The sequence below is a fragment of the Poecilia formosa genome, unplaced genomic scaffold (genome assembly GCF_000485575.1).
Source record: "Poecilia formosa unplaced genomic scaffold, Poecilia_formosa-5.1.2 Scaffold220, whole genome shotgun sequence".
Lineage (NCBI taxonomy): Eukaryota > Metazoa > Chordata > Actinopteri > Cyprinodontiformes > Poeciliidae > Poecilia > Poecilia formosa.
The window spans coordinates 983,762-1,004,542 of record NW_006800159.1 but is presented as its reverse complement, the minus strand read 5'-3'; the positions used below and the strand labels follow the sequence as shown (position 1 = coordinate 1,004,542).

Below are 20,781 nucleotides of genomic sequence, written 5' to 3'. Positions count from 1 at the left end.
AGTAGATTGAGAAATAAGACATATAAAAATGATCTAAAGTATCTGTTATTTAAATCTTAGAAGACAATAAGTGACTCACTGGAGTTTTATATGGAGATGCTTAACTGTTTGCCACACTTGCTTCTTGTTTCAGACTCTTTTTGGCTTTCATTAAAGTTCAGGAAGCGAGAGTCACTCTCATTAAGGGGTGAGGTCATCTGACAGGACGGAATGTTTCATCCGTTTGCCCTGAGCAGCTACCAGGAACCTTCTGAAGAGCGCTTCGGCTCATTGGTGACGTGCAGGTGATGTGAGCAGACAGAGATTCAGACCGATTCAGAAGTCCTTCTGCCAGTTGGTGATGTCAGCAGTAAACACTGATCTCCTTCCATCCAGTCACATGTCCTCTATGTTTGACACATGGACTGGAACATGTGTCTTTTTCCTGAGTATTTTCATTTTACATGAGATCAAGGAAATATTGGGAAGGGGAATTCTGAGAGATGCAAGGACATAAAAGACAGATACTACACTAGAGAAATAAATCCACAAACCCCCAACAGAATCCTTCCTGGATGAATCGTCCCCATCGATGTTTAATAGAGGAATTAGTTAAACTGAATGCTGCAGCCATCACATCTCTAGAGGGTCATTATCCACTTTAGGCTCCTTCAGGAGTTTCTAATGGATATGAAAACTGTTCATATTTATTGATCCTTTAAGGAAATCTGAGTGAAATCTTTACTTTTCTGGACTTTGCATTGTTTGTGTTTCTTTTTAAGACTCATTTCAATGTGCTGATGTTGAGTCATTCTTTATGTGTCCAGTTCCAACTCTTTATAGAACAGACAGTAAAACTGTTCCAATTTGACAGGAATCAGGCTAACTATTCTTTTGCACTACAGCACCACCTGGTGGGTAAGAGCTACCATTACCATGGCTTGGACACAAATGGAACAGAAGCCTGGCTGATGGAAACCAGAACCTAGACTCTTGACTTGTAACTTTCTTCACATGACATTCGGCATCCTTTGCTAATGATTTATCACCAGCATCATGGATCACTGTGGACCAATAACCTACACTTCCTGGCCCAGTGGCTGAGTTATCAATGGAAGGATGAGAGATCACACTCTGTTCACATTGAGGGACTGAGATCCAATCTCACCTCAACTCATCTTGCTGATGTTATGGAAATGAAAAACTCCTAAGAACCAAAATTAATTTCAAGTCTTCATCATCCTTTGGCTAGTAATCTAGTATCTGACATGCAGCTACTCTGTCTCACAGAAGAATTCACTAAACTTGTTCACATTGGAATTAGCCTCCTCTGTATTCTAGTGGGATTTTATGACAGACTAACACAAAGTAATGCACAACTGTGAAGAGGGAGGATATAGGACATTTTTCAAAACTTTTACAGGCATAAGAGTTTTACCAATCTCAGCTATAAGCAGATGTCAGTTGAACATTTACAAATCATCGGCTTTTAGACCAGATATAAATCTATAAGATTTCTTCAAACCAGAAAAGACAATTGCCACGACCTTAAATAGACCATCCATTCCAGGAAACTGTCCAGTCTGGCTGAATGACAAAGGAGAGTAAAATGAAGTTTAGCCAGAGTGATGTAAAACTCATTTCCCATCATTGCAAATTCTTGAAGGAAATTCTGGAAAGCACTGATAGTATATGAAAAAAACTGAGCTTGAGCTGCTGTATTTTAGATTTCCTTTAATCAGAATAAATTATTAAACCACAGGCTCTGTGTGTCTCACCTGTGGACGTTTTAGGTGTTTTTCTTTTCCAAAGAGACCAGGAACAAGGTTGACACCTGTGATGGCTTAGCATGGTAAACAGATTCCATTAGTTCAAAGATGGCCGATTGATTGTCATTGTATAAAACATTCACCAACACTTAGTGTGAAAAAACAAACTAAGGACTCTCTGAACCGAAGATGTTTCTCTTTCATGATACTGACCCAAAACTGAGAATAAAAGCACAGAGTTCACAGATTAAATGTCTCACAGTTTTATCTGACTCTGTTCACTGACATTTTCCATTTTGTCCACAGGTTTTCTTTCTTCCTCCTTGTCCTCCATCGTCAGCGGCAACCAGGAATCCCTGTGTAACCTCTCGTTCCTCTCCACCTGCTGTGGGCTGGGTGGTGTGGTTGTCTGCAGGTGTGCCGGAAGGTGTTTGTACTCATCGTTGTTGATGTCGTAGTCCTTCATCTTTGAGTCCAGCATCCACCAGCAGCCAGTGAAGCCGACGTCCAGCACCCGCTGAGGAAGCTCCCTCCAGGGCACCGACAGGTTGGAGCAGTGGGCTTCGTACAGTGTGGCGTCTGGGTCGTAGTCTGCACGGTACACCACACTGAGGAGTCCCAGGCTGGCGTAGCGGAGTCGGCCTTCGTTACGAAGCTTCACCAGGCTTTGAACGTGGCCGTCAGAGATGCCGTTGCGTATCCACGGTGACAGAAGGCTCAGCTGGTTGGAGCGCTCCAGCAAGGCGGCCTCAAAAGATGACTGGTCAGGTTTGGTGTGAAAACAGACATAGGCCCCGCCCAGCAGAGACAAGTACACAGAGGACTTTAGCGGCCGCTCCCAAGCGCCAACAACCATCTCCCTGAACGCTTCCTTATAGTCGGACAGCAGGCTGCCACACCACACACCTGGAGACAACAGAAGAAGACACAGTTGCAGTGTTAATGTTACGCATGGATACAAACTACAAATGGCCACCTGTGATGACATCACAAAAGTGCGCCAGGCTCAGGTAGTCTAGGTGACGCTGATTGTTATGATGATGCCCATGCTGGAAGTTTGGTGATCCTGAATAAACCAATCACAATGATACAGTTTGACTCAGCGCACTCTTTTTAACGAAAGACAGCAGTTAAGGCAAAATATTCATCAGGGAGGGTTGTCACCTCTCATCTGTCTGTTCTAAACTTCATAGATAATCATCACTGCAGAAGTCAGCTGACATAGTTTCTATTGGGACTGACACATTAACATCTGTCGGTCCCAATATTGGAAAAAGATTCTAGACCGGGTATCCGTGACAATGTACCTGATCCATAAGGACAGATTTGTTCAGTCTAATTCTATGCTTTGTGCTCTGAGTGACATCATGCCTTATTCCTCCACAAAATGACACAACTTACAGTCATCTTACTGACTCCGTTTTCCGATACAACCTAAGGTTTAGTTGAACAGAATCAGTTCATTACTGACTTGTTTCTGCCATATCAAAGAAACACGTTTTTAGTCTTTTTCTTTGGGGGGAGAGGTGTTGGTGGGGGGAGATACTGCCAATGTCCAAAGTAAAAACTTCAGGCACGTTTCAAAATGCCCCATTCATTTTTGGAGTTAAGACTTTAAACGTCCATCCTCTATACACGCTGCTGCATGCTGCAATAGTCATTGGAGTAGAGGCAGGAGACATCCTGGATAGGCTGCCAGCAAATCACAACAACCAGGCGCACGCGCACGCACGGACGCGCACGCACCTAAAGACAATTGAGAGAAACCTAGTAACCTAACGGTCATGTTTATGGGTTATGGGAGGAAGCTGGAGTACCTGGAAGGGGAGACCAAACCCTGGTGCCAGTTGCAGCAAGACCTCCTTGCTGCAACTGGCACCACTGTCTTGTCCGACTATAAATATGGAACCTGCTAAAAGTACAGACTGCCAGGAAGACCAGACGGACAAATCGTTGAATCGTAGGATGGATGGAGAAGCTTTAGGATGGATGAACAAATTATTCACTAGAATAAAGCTTTGAACTTCAGCAAGATATTTATCATATCTAGATGCCTGCATTGAGATGCACCAGCTGATTAATCTGCTATTACTGTTAAGCAATTAAACAAGTATATCGAATAAAGTGGTCCTGTGGTTATATGCAGTCAATTTAGTCGCGATATTAAATCATTATGTTACATTAAACATTTCAAAATAAACCAGCTGATTTACAGTTTGCAGCAATTAGCTGCATCCGGAGAGACAGCCCTGCTGACTGAATGCCTCTTCCAGTCTGCGCTTCTTTAGCACAATAACAGTTATTTTCTCTCTTCTGTTTTCTGTTTAGTAGTTTCCTATAATATTCATTCCGACAATAAATCGGACAACCTATTCTGCTTCCCATAGCAATCTAGAATAATGGTGGCCTGAACCTCAGCTGACTTCTCTCGGTCAGCTCGTTCCTACCCGCCTTGCTCCTCTTCAGCCTCTCCCAGCGGCTGCTGGGAGCCGGGGTAGCCGCTGCTTGAGCCGCAGCACAGAACATCCTCCTGGCTGTCCGCATTGAGGCCATTTTCACTCAACACGGTCACCTTCACCCACAGCCAGCACTGTAAGTAGCCGCGAGCTCACATGGAACCAAAATGGCGCGGACCGGGTGCCCCAGTTTTGGTCTTCCGTCAGCAAGTAGCAGTGTCAGAAAGGTTCCGCTTGAATGAAAAGGGAAAGAAAGAGAAAAATACCTTTCTGCATACATACACAATTAGGTATATGTTTTGAGATACTAGAAATACATGTTCTGCTGTTTAAAAATAAATTATTTTAAAATTGAGTTCACGTGACGGCTTTGTTTACGTGGTGACGTGTACCGGAAGAGCTCCTGTCTGACAGCAGCGGCTGTAGACCTGTGTGAAGACTAGCGGTGCTGCAGGTTTTATGAACCCTCCCCCGGGACTGCTGAGCCTAGAAAGACGCTTCCCTCCTGAGGAGAAACATTTTAATGCGAAGGTGAGCTGCTGCAGAGCGGTTAGTCTAGCTCGTTTGACGAGCTGTGTCTTTGTTGGTTTATTTCATTTTATAAGCTTTAGCTTTTAGCGGTGATGTAAAATGATTTATTTTATTCCTGTTGTTACTGAAATTAGTTTATCTATCTTAAATGTGAGACCTGTCATTTAGAATACTTTCTCTTTGCTCCTTCTTTTAGGTTCTGCATGAAGTTGCTTTGTCTCGTCTAAACGAGCGATGGCCACTCCAAATGACCTGCAGTTCCAGGGTAAATATGGCCGCTTTCTGTCTGTTTCTCCTCCAGCATGTTTTTCAGCCTTACAGTTAAGAAAGCTAATTAACATATAGAAGTGAAATGAGAAACAATATATTACATTTATTATCACCATCTGTTTGTCAAACCTGTCCACTGTTTGGCAGAATAGGGTTATGTTATGTAAATGGCGACATCTGCTGGTGAGATTGGAGGATCGCTTTTGAGAACCAATGGACAGGATGTTAGACAAACAGTTTTACGTTTGGTTTTAAAAAAATATCAACTTAGCATAAAATGTAAGAGTTTGTTGTTTTTGTTTGTTCTTGTAACAGTTCTTCTTGGTAATAAATGTTCTACTGTAGGAACAGCTGTTTGTTTCCGATTAAATAGTACAGTGCACATTGATATAAAAAAATCACCACTTTCCTGTCTACAAAACAAACAAACCCTTCAGTACTCCCACATTAAAACCAGACCTTTACAGTATTTCATTGGGATTTTTTTAATAATACTCAATGTGGTCTTCAACAGCTCTTGTCCTTCTTTATATGTAGAGTTTGAGGAAGCAGCAGATCTCCTGTCTGCTGACCCAGGGGCCCCCACACTCAGTATGTCTGCTTCCAACGACCCCACAACCACAGCCGGAGCTCCTGCAGCTGGGGAGGATGTAAAACTAGACCTGTCTGAGGATGAGGCGGCTCAGGAGGAGAGTTCAGAGGTCATTTCCTTTAAGTTACTGAAACACAGAGTGACCTCTGGGTGTTTGGACTGGACAGCAGCTGACTGCCGTTCTGTGTTTTCAGCTTTTAGGTGGACAGAAATCAGCTGGTGGCTTCTGGACTTTTGAATACTATCAGTCTTTATTTAATGTGGACACAGTGCAGGTAGGAGCTAACTAACAAACACACCCCACACCCTGTCTCTAAATACCTTCTGAACACAGCAAGAGTCTGATAGGAGGCTAATGCTAATGTTTGCCTTGGTTCCCCCCTGCCCCTCCCATCATGACGCAGGTGTTGGACAGAGTTAAGGGCTCTCTGATGCCGCTACCAGGAAGAAACTTTGTCAAGCACTACCTGAGGAATAACCCAGACCTGTATGGTGAGTTTGCCAGCTCACCTCTGAACACATGCTGCTCAGGTTCCACTCAGAGGTTTACACCTTCCAAAAAGACTCCTAATAACTCTGAATAAAAATGATAAAGAACTAACTAATGTTTTTAAATATCAATATATTAACAAATTAATATTTTAGCTATTTGTTTTGTCATTGTTTTAAGAAATAATTACATTGAATTTCCTCAGTGACACTAAAAGTTCCAGTAATACTTTTACAAAAGTTTCCACAATTATCAACATCTCATAGAGGAAAATGTTTCCATCTTCTTTTGGCAAAAGTTTCATACTTTTCTTCATTCAAAAACTCAAAAATAGCAAAACTGGGTTTCTTTAAAAAAAAAAAGAAAATTTTTCTAAAGTGAACATTTATCCCAAAAATATAAGTTATTTTTATTCAATAACTTATGTGACATTTGCAGCTACAAATGAGACATGTTTAACTGGACGATGCACAGAAATGTCTCTCGTCTTCGAGAATATTATGAAGTATGGAGAGATCAGAGGACAGTATAAATGATCTGTTATGAGTATATGTGTTTGTTTGTTTGTTTGTGTGTGTGTTGTACAGGGCCGTTTTGGATCTGTGTGACCCTGGTGTTCTCGGTGGCCATCAGTGGGAACTTGTCCACTTTCCTCAGTTCGCTCGGCGACCCCAGTTATCACTACAGGCCGCAGTTCCACAGGGGTCAGTCTCTAACCCCATGACCTCCCCGGGGCCCCCCACTCAGCGCTCACTGTGATCTGTCTGGCTGCAGTTACCATAGCTGCGGTGGTGATCTTCCTGTACGCCTGGCTGGTGCCGATCGGTCTGTGGGCATTCTTGACCTGGAGACAGGGCGCCGAGCGGCAGGTCGGAGGTTACTCCTTCCTGGAGACGGTGTGCGTCTATGGATACTCGCTCTTCATCTACATCCCGACATCAGTGAGTGAATGCTGCTGAATCTACTTCGGGTTTCTCTTAACAGCAGCTTTTAGTGTGTGCTACAGCAATTTTCACAGTGGGCCAAAAAAAAAAAAATTCCCCAAATAAAAATCTGAAAAGTGTGGCGTGCATTTTTCTGAGTAAACTGTAGAACCAGCAGGTGATCTGGGTCTGTTTCTACCAGCTTTGGACATCTACAAGTTCAGTCAGATTGGATCAAGGATATCTGAAATATTTAGTTCTAATTTTTTCTAGAAAAAAATCCCAATTAGACTTACTTTAACTATGCCATTCTAACACCTGAAAGTGCTTTGATCTAAACTATTCTGGCTGGATATGAACCTCCAACCCAGTCCTGAGAAAGGCAGTCATCCCCACAGCATGATGCTACCACCGCCATGTGAGGATGGTGTGTTCAGGATGGTGTGCAGTGTTAGTTTTCAGAAGGTTCAGTTGATCAAAGCTGTTTTCACGTCAACCTGGAGGCTGTCTGGCTTCCTGATCTCCGTTGCTGTGAAAGACCAGATGAGTGGAGTTAATTCTGAAGGTTGTCCTGACAACAGACTCTCCACCTGATGGACTTTTTACTAATTAAGTTCCTCTAAAGGCAGCTGGATGTGATGGGTTTTATTCTGGGGTGTCACAGTAAAGAGAGCATGCCACACTTTTCAGAATTTTATGTGTAAAACATTTATTCTAAAAGGATGTAATATTATCTTTTATCTTCACGGTTGCAAGAGATTTGTGTTTCTTTGTAAAACACAAGAAAGTCAGTGGTTGTAATGAACATGAATCTGATTTTGTCTGAATAACTTTGGAACTGGACTCATGTCTAAACTCTGAGTTTTGACCAGAGGACAGCTGGTCCAGCTGCTGGTCATAACGCCTCACATCTCATCACCTCCAGATCCTGTGGATCATATCATACGAGTGGCTGCGGTGGACGCTCATCGTTGTTGCCATGGTGATCTCTGGCTCCGTCCTGGTCCTCACCTTCTGGCCCGTTGTCCGGGACGACACCAGAGTAACAGCGGTGGCCACAGTGGTGACCATCGTGGTGTTGCACACTCTGCTGGCCATCGGCTGTAAGGTAGATGAGCTCGGTGGGGGAGTGATGGGGCCAGGGGATCTCACTAGCTGCGTTTCCGTTAACCATAAAATGGCGCAAATTGAAATTGCAAAAATAAATGTGCTTAATGGAAATATGCCTATTTTGAAAAACTCACGTTTTTTGATGGTTTTTGTGATGGGATGAGTCTTTTTTTTCAGCCATATCTAAATGGATGTATTTTGTCAAACTGCAATGGAAACACTTTTTTGCATCAAATGAGTCACATGATCAACAGCCAGATGTTCCTACTGGTGAAAATGACAAAAAAATGACAGAAAGGGATATCAGGATGATGGCTTGGTTAGTTTTTTCAGACAATGTGCAGCTGGCCCCACTCAAGCTTCATAGCATCACAGTTCATAAAAAGCTGTGCGTCATTCCAACATGTAGAATCCATAGTTAAAATCACAGACTACAGTTTTCCCAATACGCCACAAACGACATACGTAGTCTCTCCCCAGTAGGCGGGGCTTGTCACTCCAATGCCTGAATAAAATGCAGACGTCTCCTCTGATTGGCTGAAAGATGATGAGCTCTAGCACCATGGCTGAACTATGAATACATCTCATGCAACTGCTGACATCTGTCGCTGACATGATTCTTAATGACTTATTGTGTGAACAAGCTTATTTACATGTAATTTTAATGTCATTTGTTATTTAATGGAAACACTGCAATTTATTTATTTATTTTTTTTTACTTTTTACATTAGCAGAATAGATTTGCACACATTTGTAATGGAAACAGCTATTGATTCACAACAAACTGCTGAAAATTCTCATTTTCTTCCTTTCCAGCTGTACTTCTTTCAAACTGCAGAGCACACACCACCCGCCACCACTAAAGCCCCACCCATCCATCCAACACCGGTCACGGCCCACTGACCAGAGCAGCAGGTGGGGAAGGGGGCGGAGCCTATTAGGAGCGCAGGACATTAGATCCATTCCTGACTGGGAAAGGTTTGGAAGGGTGAAATGAAGTTGACATGTGAAGTTAAAAAGCAGCTTTTCCTACTGTGATTTATCATGAAGTGATGCATGGAGAGGGTCCAACATGGCCGCCGTTCCCCTCTGATGAAAACAGAGCAACTTAAACTCTCAGTAAGTGGAGATCTGCTTTTAAAACTCCCAGGTTCTGGAATCAGGAGTCCTTCAGTTCTTTCCTGCATTATAACCTGTTCAACCCACACACTGGAGGTGAATCCACCTTTCATTCCTCTTCGTCCTGCTTAGTGAAGCTTGAACATGCCTGATGAAGAAGTCATAGCCGACTGAATGGATTCCAAGCCACATGTTTTTTCTGAATGTGTTTTAATAACTTGGAACAGAAACGTAGTGATGCTGGTGGACCGCCTCCGTCTCCTCTGCTCAACTCTCACTGTCAGGACTCTAGTTTAAAAAAAAAAAAAGTTAATTCTAAAGTATGTAGCAGGTTTACAGCTATTTATTTTCCTTTGTGAAATACTGAGACCTACTTTTGTTAATAAATTAAGAATGAATACTCTGTGTTTCTCTTGATGATGTGTTTTATTTCTGGTCCTTCCTCTGTAAAATTCCTAAATATTCCATGTGAAGAAGTCAGTCACCACACACTGCAGAGTGATGGGCTTACTGTTAAGTTACAGGTACCGCTCTGTAAATTAAAATATTTTTTGTCATGTATTTCATAAAGTGAAACTCATTCTACAGCTTCATTACACAAATTTTATATATATATATATTTGTTCCCCCCCCCCCAACTTCATTTACAATTAAATATTCATGGTGAGTTCCATAACCAACAAAAACTTTTATTAACTCCTTTTCAGCTTTCTTGGATTCAAACATCCTAGTCTCCCAAATACTCTTTACTTTAAATATTAATAGTTATTTTTCTATTTCACATTGTTGAACAGTTGAGCCATATTCCCAAAGTACCTGTGTGAACAGAATGAGAAGCTCAGCTAATAAAAACTACAACAGCTGATGTCACCAACAAGGTCACTGGAGATCTGATTAGTTTGGGGGAGATTCTGTTAGAATCAATGAGCATAAAGGGATTGTTACCAACTGTACAGCATTAAAAACTAACTCAAATAAATAAAATTTGCTCTTTCAAATATTTTTCATGTGAATATTGTCCCATGATGGTGATCAGGACTGTGGCTTGTTACATGGAAATATTTAGTTCTTATTCAGAGCAATAAACCTCTGAGGTTATAATCAGTAACAGTTCCTCTGAGCAGCAGACAGATGTCTCATCATGAAGTTTGTAGAAAAAAGAAATCTCAACATGGTGGAAGCTGGTCAGACAAACAGGATCCATCAGCCTCCTCCACTTTGGCAGACAGATGAGGATTCACACAACCTACAGCATCAACCAACGTAACGTTCTTATCAGAAACAGATTGTTGTTTGGTTGAACAGCCTCACACCAAACAAAGGCCTCTGGTCACCAATGGTTCATTCACAGATCAGTAACAGAGTGGATTTTTGGGGCGTCCAGCAGGCAGTCTGTGGTCAGCGTCCACAGAGCTGATCTCTGGGAGCCTCCTCAGTCAGAGTCAGACTGGGTTTGTTCAGATTCAAGAGGAGAGGCAGTGATCTTCCACAGCTCCTGCAAAAACAAGAAGGGTTACTTAAAAACCAGTGCAACGGCCATTGTAGGTAAGAGAGGAAAAAGTTAATTTCTGCCAAAAACTCAGAAATTAACTTTTGAAGCTCAAACATTTCTAAGGTTAATCTCAAATTTCAGATATTTTTCATCTGTTCAAACATTTTTCTAGAAAATGTATGAGATTTTTTTTTTTTTTTTGGCTGAAATGTACTCTTTATTTCTATATCTAAAATGGCCCTAATACATCTTTGTAAGTTTGTCTCCTAAATGTCTAGTTTCACTGCATAAAAGACGCTGTAATACAAAGAAAGTATTTTCCAATAACAGCTAAATATATCCATATTAATCCAGTTCAGAGCAGTTTGTTTATACAGCACAAATTCAGAACTACTGTCGTTCCGAGTTAAAAATACAGCTCTGAAAAAAAAAACACATCCATATTTTAAAAAAAATGGATGGATTCACACAAAAACAGAGAAAACTGGATCCAGAAGTACTGTCAATGTTAAGGAAAAAACAAAGAGCTAATGGCAGCATTAGCAGCTGTAGTGGTTTCATCTAGCAGAGAAACACAGATAAACTGAGCATGTAGTACAATGTACAGGATGAAAACAGTATAGGATAGTTAGTGGCAGCTGTAGCTTCTTATAGGAGAGAGACGGGTTACATTCAGAAAATCAGTGCGGCTGAAACTGTGGGTGTAAAGTTTTTTCTCACCAGCTGCTCAATACGTTCATATAGAAGAAACTGTGAGAAGTTTAAAGGAACATGTTCCACTTTGAATCTGCACCGGCCATCCTCTATGTCCTGCAGCTGGGACAGACAGTGCTTAAAATGATTGTAGGCCTCACAGCAAATGTCCATGTGGCGCAGACTGAAGTTCATCCTGTAAGACAGAGGAGGGAAGAGAATTATGGCAAATCCTGGAGTACCACAGGGCTCTGCGCTTGGACCATTCTCTTTACCATATATGCTTCAAAATAGTATAATAATCATAGAGCATGGGATTCCTCTCTAATGCTGATGATATTCATATTTATCCATAAATCCTGATGATATGAGTCACGTATAATAATTTAAATATTTTCCTTTTAAATTCAAACAAGACAGACGTTGTTGTCTTTGGCTCCTACAGGTTTTAAAAGCAGAAACTACAGTTAAAACCAGAAGTTTACATACACAATATAAAAAGACACAACTGTATTTTTTTCACAGTCTGATGTGAAATCAGAATAAACTTTTCCTGTTTGAGGTCAGTTAGGATTATCAAAATGTTTTATATTTGCTAATGCCAGAATAATATGAGAGGGAATTATTTTAAGGGAAGTTTCATTATTGGTAATCCTAACTGATCTAAAACGGGAAAAGTTCATTCTGATTTCATGTCAGACTTTGAAAAAAAATGCATATGTCTTTTTATAAAGTGTAAATTCCTGGTTTAATTCTTGTAAAGTCAAGTGATTGTTGGAGGAGTGAAGGCTGCAAGCTGCTGACTTTATGCAAGCTGCTGGGTTTCCTCAGACATAAACTAATCTGAATAATAAACTGAACTTGATCAAACTGAAGTGTGTGTACTTGACTTTGAGACAATATTTGTAGCAAGATGGCACTAAACTCATTTAAACTGAATCAAATTTCAGCATATTTTGTTGGAATCTTTTGTGATGGAAATTAAAAGCAGTGCATAAATGTGAAATGGAAGAAAAATGATGCAAAGTTTTAAAATTTTACTATAATTAAAGTCTGAAGGGTGGCCTAAGACTGAGACTAACTCTTTAGCGCCTCCTTTTACTGCAGTTAAAATGTCACGCATTTTGAGGCGCAACTCTACAAAGCTGCCAGTCTGAACTGTCAGTTTAAGTGAACATACAGTGATAGACAGTTTTTTCTTTACCTTTTCTCTAAAGAAATGAAAACTGTGCAGGAGTGAATAAAGCTGCTGCAGAGCCGGTACAGAGTCCTGAAGAGGCCGTCTGTCAGATCGTTGTCATAGCAAACTGGAGACACAAATATGGAAACATTAGTTCAGTCTGATGTTCTGTGCAGCTTCAATGGTGACAAACAGAAAAAAATAATTTCCCTTAGAATAAAACATGGAAGCAAATGAAAACATATTAGACATGACTAATGACTTCTTGTCAGGATTGTTGTCTTGAGTATTTCTCATTCTGTTGTGTTATTTTGAATTTTTTAACCCTGTATTTATTATTGTGCTTTAAAATCAACCTGCCAATGGGACTAGAGATGGAAATTATCCACCTGGCTATAATCTCATGTGTTTACATGTAAATGTTTGTGTATATGTATTGTCCCATTTTAAAAAATAAACTTGAACTTGACCGTCATGCACCACTTCCTGGTCTGAAAATGAGTGGGTAGAGGAAAACACAGATTTAAAGTTTTATTTTTTACCGAATAAACCTTTTGCAATTCATGTACATCTAGTGAATACACCTCATGATAACTGCACCTACCATCCAGTCACTGGACTCATCATGCCTGTACAATGTACTCGGTTCAAACGAACAATAAAATGGACAAAGAAATGGAAAGTTGATTTTATTTTCATTAGAACTGCAAACCTACCGTCAGCTGCAATAATGAAGTTGGTGTTGTCATAAAGATCAGCGACTTCCTCTTCAGTCCAGCTAAACTCCAGATCAGCATCTACACAAGCAGAGAGGAAGAGCAGGAAGAGCAGGTGATTGGTGGAGTTGGTGGATAGATATGATTAAAGTATCTATGATGTCACTGGTCTGAAGTAAGCAGACCAGTGACATCATCAGCTGGTGGGTTAATGGATGATGAACTCCAGATAAGAAGCTACATGTACAGCTCTGGGAAAAATGAAGAGAACCACTTAAAATGATCAGTTCTCTGATTTTACTCTTTATAGTTATATGTTTGAGTAAAATGAATGTTGTTCTTTTATTCTATGAACTACTGACAACACGTCTCGGAAATTCCAAGCAAAAACATAGTATTTATTTGCAAGAAATGAGAAATTATCAAAATAACGTCAAAAGATGCAGAGCTTTCAGATCTCAAATAATGCAAAAAAACAAGTTCATGTTCATTTAGAAACAACAATACTAATGTTTGAACTCAAGAAGAGTTCAGAAATCAATATTTGGTGGAATAACCAGGTTTTCATTGGGGTTCAGTGCAGTGGTCTCTTCAATTTTTCCAGAGCTGCATGTAGAATTTGATCATTTGTGCAAAAAGTCTGTCCAGTAACTTCAACACTGTTTGACATTAAGATATAGGTTATGAACTGACTAATATGCTTAATATCTAAGAGAAGAAGCAGAAAGGTGTTACCTGTGCAAAGACTGTGCTGAAGCCAATTGAGTTGTTTTACCTTCACCTCCCCACCTGATGGGTGGAAAAAATAGATGAATGTAACCTGCTGCTGGCAAAGATGAAGACGCTAAGCTAAGGCAGATGAGAGTAGTAGGGTTTGAGGTCAAATTTAACATCTTCTCAGACAACAGTTAAAACACAGCTCCAATAAACTATGTCTACTGTCCATCCAGCAGGTTTTAGGTGTTCCTGTGCTGCCACAGGAAGCAGGACATGAACTGCAGCTGAGGAACCAGAGACGGATCTGAATCAGAACTGAGGACCAGAACCACTGCTCTATTTGACATGTTGCAACCCTGACTCCCTTGAGTTTGACATTTTAGATTTTTATTTTTTATTTTCCTCGAATCCCTTCAAAATAAAGTTGCAAAGCCAAATGTCAGTCAAAACCAACTTCTCATCCTGCAGGTGGCCTCCTGCATGGATGATCCAAAATATCAGAAGCTTCGCAGTCAGTTTATAAGCTTAAATGGTCCAAAATGAATACATGACAGAGTTCTGTTTAGTTTTTTTTTGTTTGTTTGTTTTTAATGGACCAAAACTTGGATTTTACTATGTGGGTAAAGTAAAGTATTGAACATGTAAACATTTGGTTTTGTTTTTTTTTTTCTTTCAGATTAAACATTTTCTAATTGACATAAAACTTCAACGAAAAGTTGTTAGAGTTTATAGATATACAGCTGGATCCAACGCAGACCCAACCTGAAATTTTGCCTCGGTCAAAAACTAAATGAGAATGAATGATATAAAGTTGTATTAATCTACTAAGAGAGTAAGAGGCAGAACGTCTACCATGTGAGGAAAGAAAGAAAGTAGGTGCAGCAGTTAATTAGACCCTGATTCGCTCCCATCAGTCACACATCTCAAACACAATGCAACACAAATCAGTTGTCAGTGGAACTGTACTGACATACATGATCTGTGTAACTAGCTTTTGTTTAAATATTTTCTAACTATAATATGAATTAATCTATCATTTTGGCAACAACATAAAACTATGCACTCGACTTTAAAAGAGAAAAGTGACAGATGAATGCTCCTGTCTCTGACCTGCTGGGTCCGTCATGTGTTGATTCAGAAATATGTTTCTGTGGCACAACCTCAGGAGGTCTTCACCCACATCTGGAAAACACATTCAGCATCAGAGCACACAGACTACAACATGTTTTCTTATACTTTCCATCTGATTAACTTATTGAGGAGAAGCGACTAAGAGAGTAAAGATAACCTGGAATGCACCTCCAGCTTTTAAATACAAACACGTTTACACATTCAATCAGTGACTTTGCTCAACACAATGATTTTTCCCACCATTACTGAGCAGCCCTGCCTAATGGCCTCATACCTGTGCAGTAGACCGTTTTGGCCGTGGTTGCCATGATGATGCTGGTTAAGCCTGTCCCTGCTCCCAGCTCCAGGACGGTGGCCCCTCTGAAAGTGTCTTTCTCAGAGAGGATGAAGTCAGCCAGCAGGAGGGCCCCCCGCCAGACCTGGGTCAACCCAAAGGACATGAAACATCAGCTCCATCCCACCCTCCACCCAACTCACTGTTCAGTATGACAAAAACAACATTTCCAGAAAGGTCAGGAGGTCGTCTGTCACCTGACTTACATGTTTTATTTGTCATTTTGGATCAAACTTTAATATTCACATAGAACAGCTTAAAGAGGCAGCATTAGTTAAACTTGTCTGAGCTTTTCATCATGTTATAATGTTATTCCCTCGTCAAAAGTATACCCGCAGTATTGCCTTGATTCTTTCATTTAATGTTTGAGAAATCCTTTAATCTCCATGGCAACCATTCAGCTGTGCAAAACGCCTGGTTGGATCTGGCCCTGCCTTTGAGGCACAGCTCCTCCTCAGAGCTGAAGTTTCCAAGCTATTGCCTCTCAGAGCAGCTCTGTCCCGTAACTCCTCCACTCAGCTCCTTCAGACTAGCCAGCAGTAATTAGCAAACACCTGGTGGAAATGAGCATCTGCTCAGCTCATTACAGGAGCTACTTCTCAGAGCAAAGCTTGCAAAAACATTGTTAAGGTGTTAATAGAGGAGCCACATTGTGATGACTTCCTGAAGGCGGAGCGTCAGAATGAGTAGGAAGTTTTAAAGAGACAAAGGCCCAATTTCAAGGCATTAAATTACAAAGTCAAATTTCTTTTAAGTCATATTTGATATATCCAGCATTTTTATAACAACTGAAGGTAACATAGTTACTAAATTGTACTATAAAATGGAAGTGCCTGGAAAACACATAATACTGCCCCTTTAAGACCAGCTTTGTTTGTTTTAGCAAATGTGATGGGGTGGTTGACCTTTGATTATCTCCTTATTAAAATCTTAAAAATGAACATGGGAGGACCAATTTCACTCAGGCCATCAAATTCACCTCATAGCCAGAAACAAAAATCCTCAGAGAAATAACAAAACAAATCCAGGGACTCCAGGAGGCCACAGGACCAGACAGGTTAAGTGTTGAATTAGAATGAGTCTTGTTGTTTGAATGGTTTGCCATGAGACGACCTCTTATGTCTAGAAACAATATGGCAGCAGAGCTTAGAGCCACAGAGCTGAATCTGAATGAAGCACAAGAATTCTAGAACAATGTCCTTTAGACACACAACACACAGGTGGCAATATCTGATAGCACCTGGCTGCCAATTCAAGGGTGTACTTAGTTTATACACAAGTAGCTTTTTCACTTTAGCTTAATTTCTGTTTAATACTGCAGTATGTAACTTTTCTAAAAATATATATATATTACATATTTGTTAAAACTGTGACCATGTCATGACAGAATATTATGAGACAGATAATCTGTGAAAAGCTCCATCTCCTCCACCTCTTCCCTGAGGTGCTATTACCGTCTGAAGAAATGCACCAACCAAAAACAACCAATCAGAGCGAGGAGGAGGGAACAGATGATGTCAATCAACTGTTCAATGTGCAGAGAAACAACTTACTAGGAAAACCATTTATCTGCTGTCATTGGTGGCTATGCTTAGAATTCACAGATGGTGATTGACAGCGCTAAGACCCGCCTCCTCACTCTGATTGGTTGTTTCTAGTTAGCACTAGGAGGAGACAGAGGAGTTCCATCTTCTCACAGATTGTCTGTCTCATGACAAACTGTGGCAACATAGTGACAATTTAAACTAATATGTAAATTTTTTTATGAATGTTACATACTTTAATAAATAAAGAGTGTGGAGTCAGTGACAAATCATTGCCACACAAGGATGGAAACTACTCACCTGTTTGCCAACGTCTTCTAATGGTGTAGCCATAGTGTGTTCTGTATAAGACAGTATTTAGTCATTTGTGCTGTCTGGTCTTCAGACTGTTAACATGAATACATTTAAATAATAAAGCATACTAAAGATCTAAAGTTAATGAAATAATTGAAACTTTTGGTTTAACGGAGCAGTTCATGAGTAAAACAGCAACTGAAGCATCTATGTACCTCAACAGATATATAACAACATAAATCTTCACTTTATGAACTCAAAGTCAGACTAGCTTGCTATTACAACTTTTATCCTGTGTGACTGTTTGTGTAAAGCAGTGAAGTCTGAATTTGGTGTTCAGAACAGAACATAATTTGCCTTCAGAATGGATTTCCTGTTCCGTTCTGCTCTTCCATCATTTCCAGCTTTCACCTGAGCTCAGCCACTGTGAGAAATTCCTAATGCCATGTTTTTGTTTGATGATTTTCCTGCTTGTTTGTGGAGTTCAAGTATTAGAAAATCAAGCAAAAGCAAAACTGTTGTTCAACATTGCAATGACGATCGGTTGTTATTTTCCTTACTCTTCTGTCATTATGATGCCAACGTCTGTAACGTCTTAACCTATAATTAATTTTGAACTGGGAATTTCTGACACATGGAAAAGCCAACAAACATTAAAACAGTCCGTGGACATTACATTACCCAAACTCATAATGCGTTAAAAAATATGCTTCCAGTCCAAGATCTAAGTGTCTGTAACATATGAGATGTCCATGGGGTTTTACACACTTTGCTTTTGACTTCAATAAAAAAAAGCTATGTAGTAGCATAGAAGGCAGAAAGTGGAAGGGATGTAAGAATACATCCAACATGAGGAAAGATGATATTTAATATTGAGTTCACAACATCAAAATACGCTTCAAGCAATATTTTTTGAAGAGTAAAGCTTCCCGTGTTGTGTTTTCACAAATCGAGTAAAAAGAGATTCATGAATCTCAAACTGAGTAAATACTCTGTTCAGAGTAGAACTGCTTCTGGAAATGATCAAAAGCCAATGTTAGCATTGTTAGCAGCTAACATTCTGTATTATTCCACCAAAGCCCCATGCTAACAGCAGCTAGTTAGCGTTTTTCCAGGTGGATTTCTTTTAGATATTGTGCCATTTTAATATTGAGCGATCTTGTTACACCCTTAAAAAAATCAAAGTCTACTCCATGGAAAAACAAGTTACTTCGTTCAAAGCATCTTTAGGATACAAACAGTTTCAAACTCAGTAAATAAAGCTGCTTCTTTCCCTCCTGGTTATTTTCTGAAATTCACATTTTCTTTTGAAATCTTTTAATATTTGATATCTATCAAATTTAGCTACAGGAAAAACAAACAAAAACACATTCACACACATCAATACACCACATCACACATTTGGTTGAAACTGTATAAATTCAGTCTTACCAATCTGTATAATGTCTTTAGAACAACAAGTCTCTTCATCATCATCATCATCATCACTGTCCTCATCTTGATCCAGGTCAGGAACAGACTGCTGGAGGATGATGGGACAGACCAAATCTCTGCCATCTTCATCCACTGAGCTTTTTCGTGGTCTGTGAATCAAAGGAATAGAAATGTGTGTGTGGTCATACCAAAGTCTTTAACAAGCATGTCATAATTATACATATTTAACCTTTAATATGCATAACTTGAACAAGATCAATGAGGTACTCAGGAAGATCCTCCATTCTGAGACTCTCTGTTCCATTTCAAAATGATTTTATAACATTAACATAAACATAAACATAAAGCATAACTAGATCTATTTAGAACAGCTGAAGGACTCCAGTTCTTCTCCTGTCAGTCTTTAAATACTTCTCCAATTCCACTGATGTGTTTAAGTAACATGGAAACAAAGTAGTCAAAAACTTTAACAAGAACAAGTTTGTCTGCACTTTATTATGTTCTACAGTGGTCACCAATGACCGATCTTCCACTCCAATTGTACATGGAACCTTTGTACTGGTGACTGGACCAGTACACTGCTGTGTATGTTTAAGAAAAGTCTGTGGCTTTCTGGAGCTTTGACCGGTTATCCTTCACATCTGTTATATTTCGGACATCCGCCTGTTCCACCTGGTGCAGAACCTTAGACTCAGCTCCAGGAACTTCTTTAGGAAACAGCATGACCCATAGAACCAGCAGTTTATTGGAATATGGTGGAAAATGTGCTGCATCAGACATGCACAAAGGAGTGTTATAGTAGATCCTTCCTCCATTACTGCTCCCAACAAACCCTGTAAATATTTACATCCCTACTTTCTATGCACAAATAAAAATATTTTATACTTTTCTTAATTGTCCTACTTGGTTGTACATTTCTTTTGATCAACTGTAAACTATTTTTAATAACTATGCAGTCTTATTTCTTTCTTATGTTGTAAATCTGCCTATCTGTACAGTGTCCTAATGTTCCTCTTCTGTTTGGGTGTTTCCTTTGACTTTTAACTTGCAGGTTCACCTGAATTTGCCCAGTTATATTTTCGAACCCGTGGCATTTGTTCTCCAAACACTTGTGGAGAAACAGAAATCTAAAAATTCTAAAAAACAAAAAAATAAAAAATTTAAATCCAGAAACCACAATGTATGATTTTTATTTATTTATTTGTGTGTTACTGCTGCAAATAAGTGATTTCCAAATATATATACTTTTTTAGATTATGTCTCTCACAGTAGACATCCACCAAAACTGAAATTTCGGAATCCTCCATGATTTCAAAGTGGGAGAATTTGCAAAGTTGCAGGGTGTTCAAATACTTATTTTCCCGACTGTATAAAAGCAAACAATAAAACGTCATTAAAAAACATTTATTTCCCTGCACAAATCTTTGGACATGACCAAGAAACATCCAAGAATGATGTCTGTTCTCTAGAACTTTGCAAAAAAAGAATTCTAAGTTGACTTTCTTAATCACAAAACCAACATTTTAACGCCTACTGGGTTGTTTCATCCCTCATACCGATGTGTGACGTCAAGGTCGCCGTCTTCATCCAAGCATGGCTCCACATTTCCTTGGTTACCTCCCTCCTCATCCTGTTCAGGAGACGTTCCTCCATCTTTCCTTGGACTTTTGTGTTTCTCTTCGTTTGTTGAACCCGTCCCAGAGTCACTGTCGTCATGGCTGTCTGCCAAGATCCTAAATCTGGACCTGAACACTGGACACACATGATCACAAGTCATTCCTTCCAAGTCCAACTCCCTCGTGAATAAACTTTTCCTCATCAAATTGATTTCATCCAGTGCATCTTAGTTCAAATGATGCTAAAGTAATTGCTCTAGAAACTAGACAAAGATATTTGGTAAGATTTTGTGTTTTTACCGTATATGATTTAATTTTTAAAATCATTGTAGAACTGAATTGGGGTATTGTTGTACTGAATGTTCCTGACTGTCATGATCCGTGTTTCTGT

General features: G+C 39.8%; 3 protein-coding genes across 8 annotated transcripts in view; 1 reads left to right on the top strand and 2 right to left on the bottom strand.

Moving 5' to 3' along the window:
• Positions 1-1,693: 1,693 nt before the first annotated feature.
• On the bottom strand, positions 1,694-4,404 carry timm29 (translocase of inner mitochondrial membrane 29). The gene is made up of 2 exons (XM_007568336.2): positions 4,196-4,404; positions 1,694-2,654 (listed from the first exon to the last, which is right to left on the bottom strand). The coding sequence occupies exons 1-2, from the start codon at positions 4,299-4,301 to the stop codon at positions 2,005-2,007; spliced, it is 756 nt and encodes a 251-aa protein (XP_007568398.1). The 5' UTR covers positions 4,302-4,404; the 3' UTR covers positions 1,694-2,004.
• Positions 4,405-4,592: 188 nt separating this feature from the next.
• Positions 4,593-9,730, top strand: yipf2 (Yip1 domain family, member 2). Of its 2 annotated transcripts, XM_007568335.2 has the most exons (10): positions 4,593-4,735; positions 4,932-5,000; positions 5,543-5,706; positions 5,792-5,872; positions 6,002-6,089; positions 6,675-6,791; positions 6,862-7,028; positions 7,936-8,118; positions 8,937-9,008; positions 9,047-9,730. In XM_007568335.2, exons 2-10 carry the CDS (start codon positions 4,970-4,972, stop codon positions 9,059-9,061), a joined length of 918 nt encoding a protein of 305 aa, XP_007568397.1. In that variant the 5' UTR covers positions 4,593-4,735; positions 4,932-4,969; the 3' UTR covers positions 9,062-9,730. The 2 variants fall into 2 exon arrangements, with proteins under 2 accessions (XP_007568397.1, XP_016535271.1); XM_016679785.1 differs by lacking the exon at positions 4,593-4,735 and adding an exon at positions 5,153-5,284 and having other exon boundaries at positions 4,930-5,000; positions 8,937-9,730.
• A 143-nt stretch (positions 9,731-9,873) lies between these two features.
• The window catches only part of mettl22 (methyltransferase 22, Kin17 lysine), a 14,697-nt gene continuing 3,789 nt past the window's right edge, over positions 9,874-20,781 (bottom strand). For 4 of the 5 annotated variants that reach the window (XM_007568329.2, XM_007568332.2, XM_016679782.1 and 1 more), the window contains exons 3-12: positions 20,331-20,526; positions 18,772-18,923; positions 17,347-17,387; positions 15,443-15,587; positions 15,148-15,219; positions 14,056-14,109; positions 13,321-13,401; positions 12,629-12,731; positions 11,452-11,620; positions 9,874-10,734 (exon numbers count right to left, since the gene is read on the bottom strand). In XM_007568329.2, coding sequence (XP_007568391.1) covers positions 10,672-10,734; positions 11,452-11,620; positions 12,629-12,731; positions 13,321-13,401; positions 14,056-14,109; positions 15,148-15,219; positions 15,443-15,587; positions 17,347-17,387; positions 18,772-18,923; positions 20,331-20,526 — 1,076 coding nt within the window. In that variant the 3' untranslated portion in view covers positions 9,874-10,671. Of the gene's footprint in view, positions 10,735-11,451; positions 11,621-12,628; positions 12,732-13,320; positions 13,402-14,055; positions 14,110-15,147; positions 15,220-15,442; positions 15,588-17,346; positions 17,388-18,771; positions 18,924-20,308; positions 20,527-20,781 lie in introns of all 5 variants that reach the window. The other variant, XM_016679784.1, reaches the window with a different exon arrangement.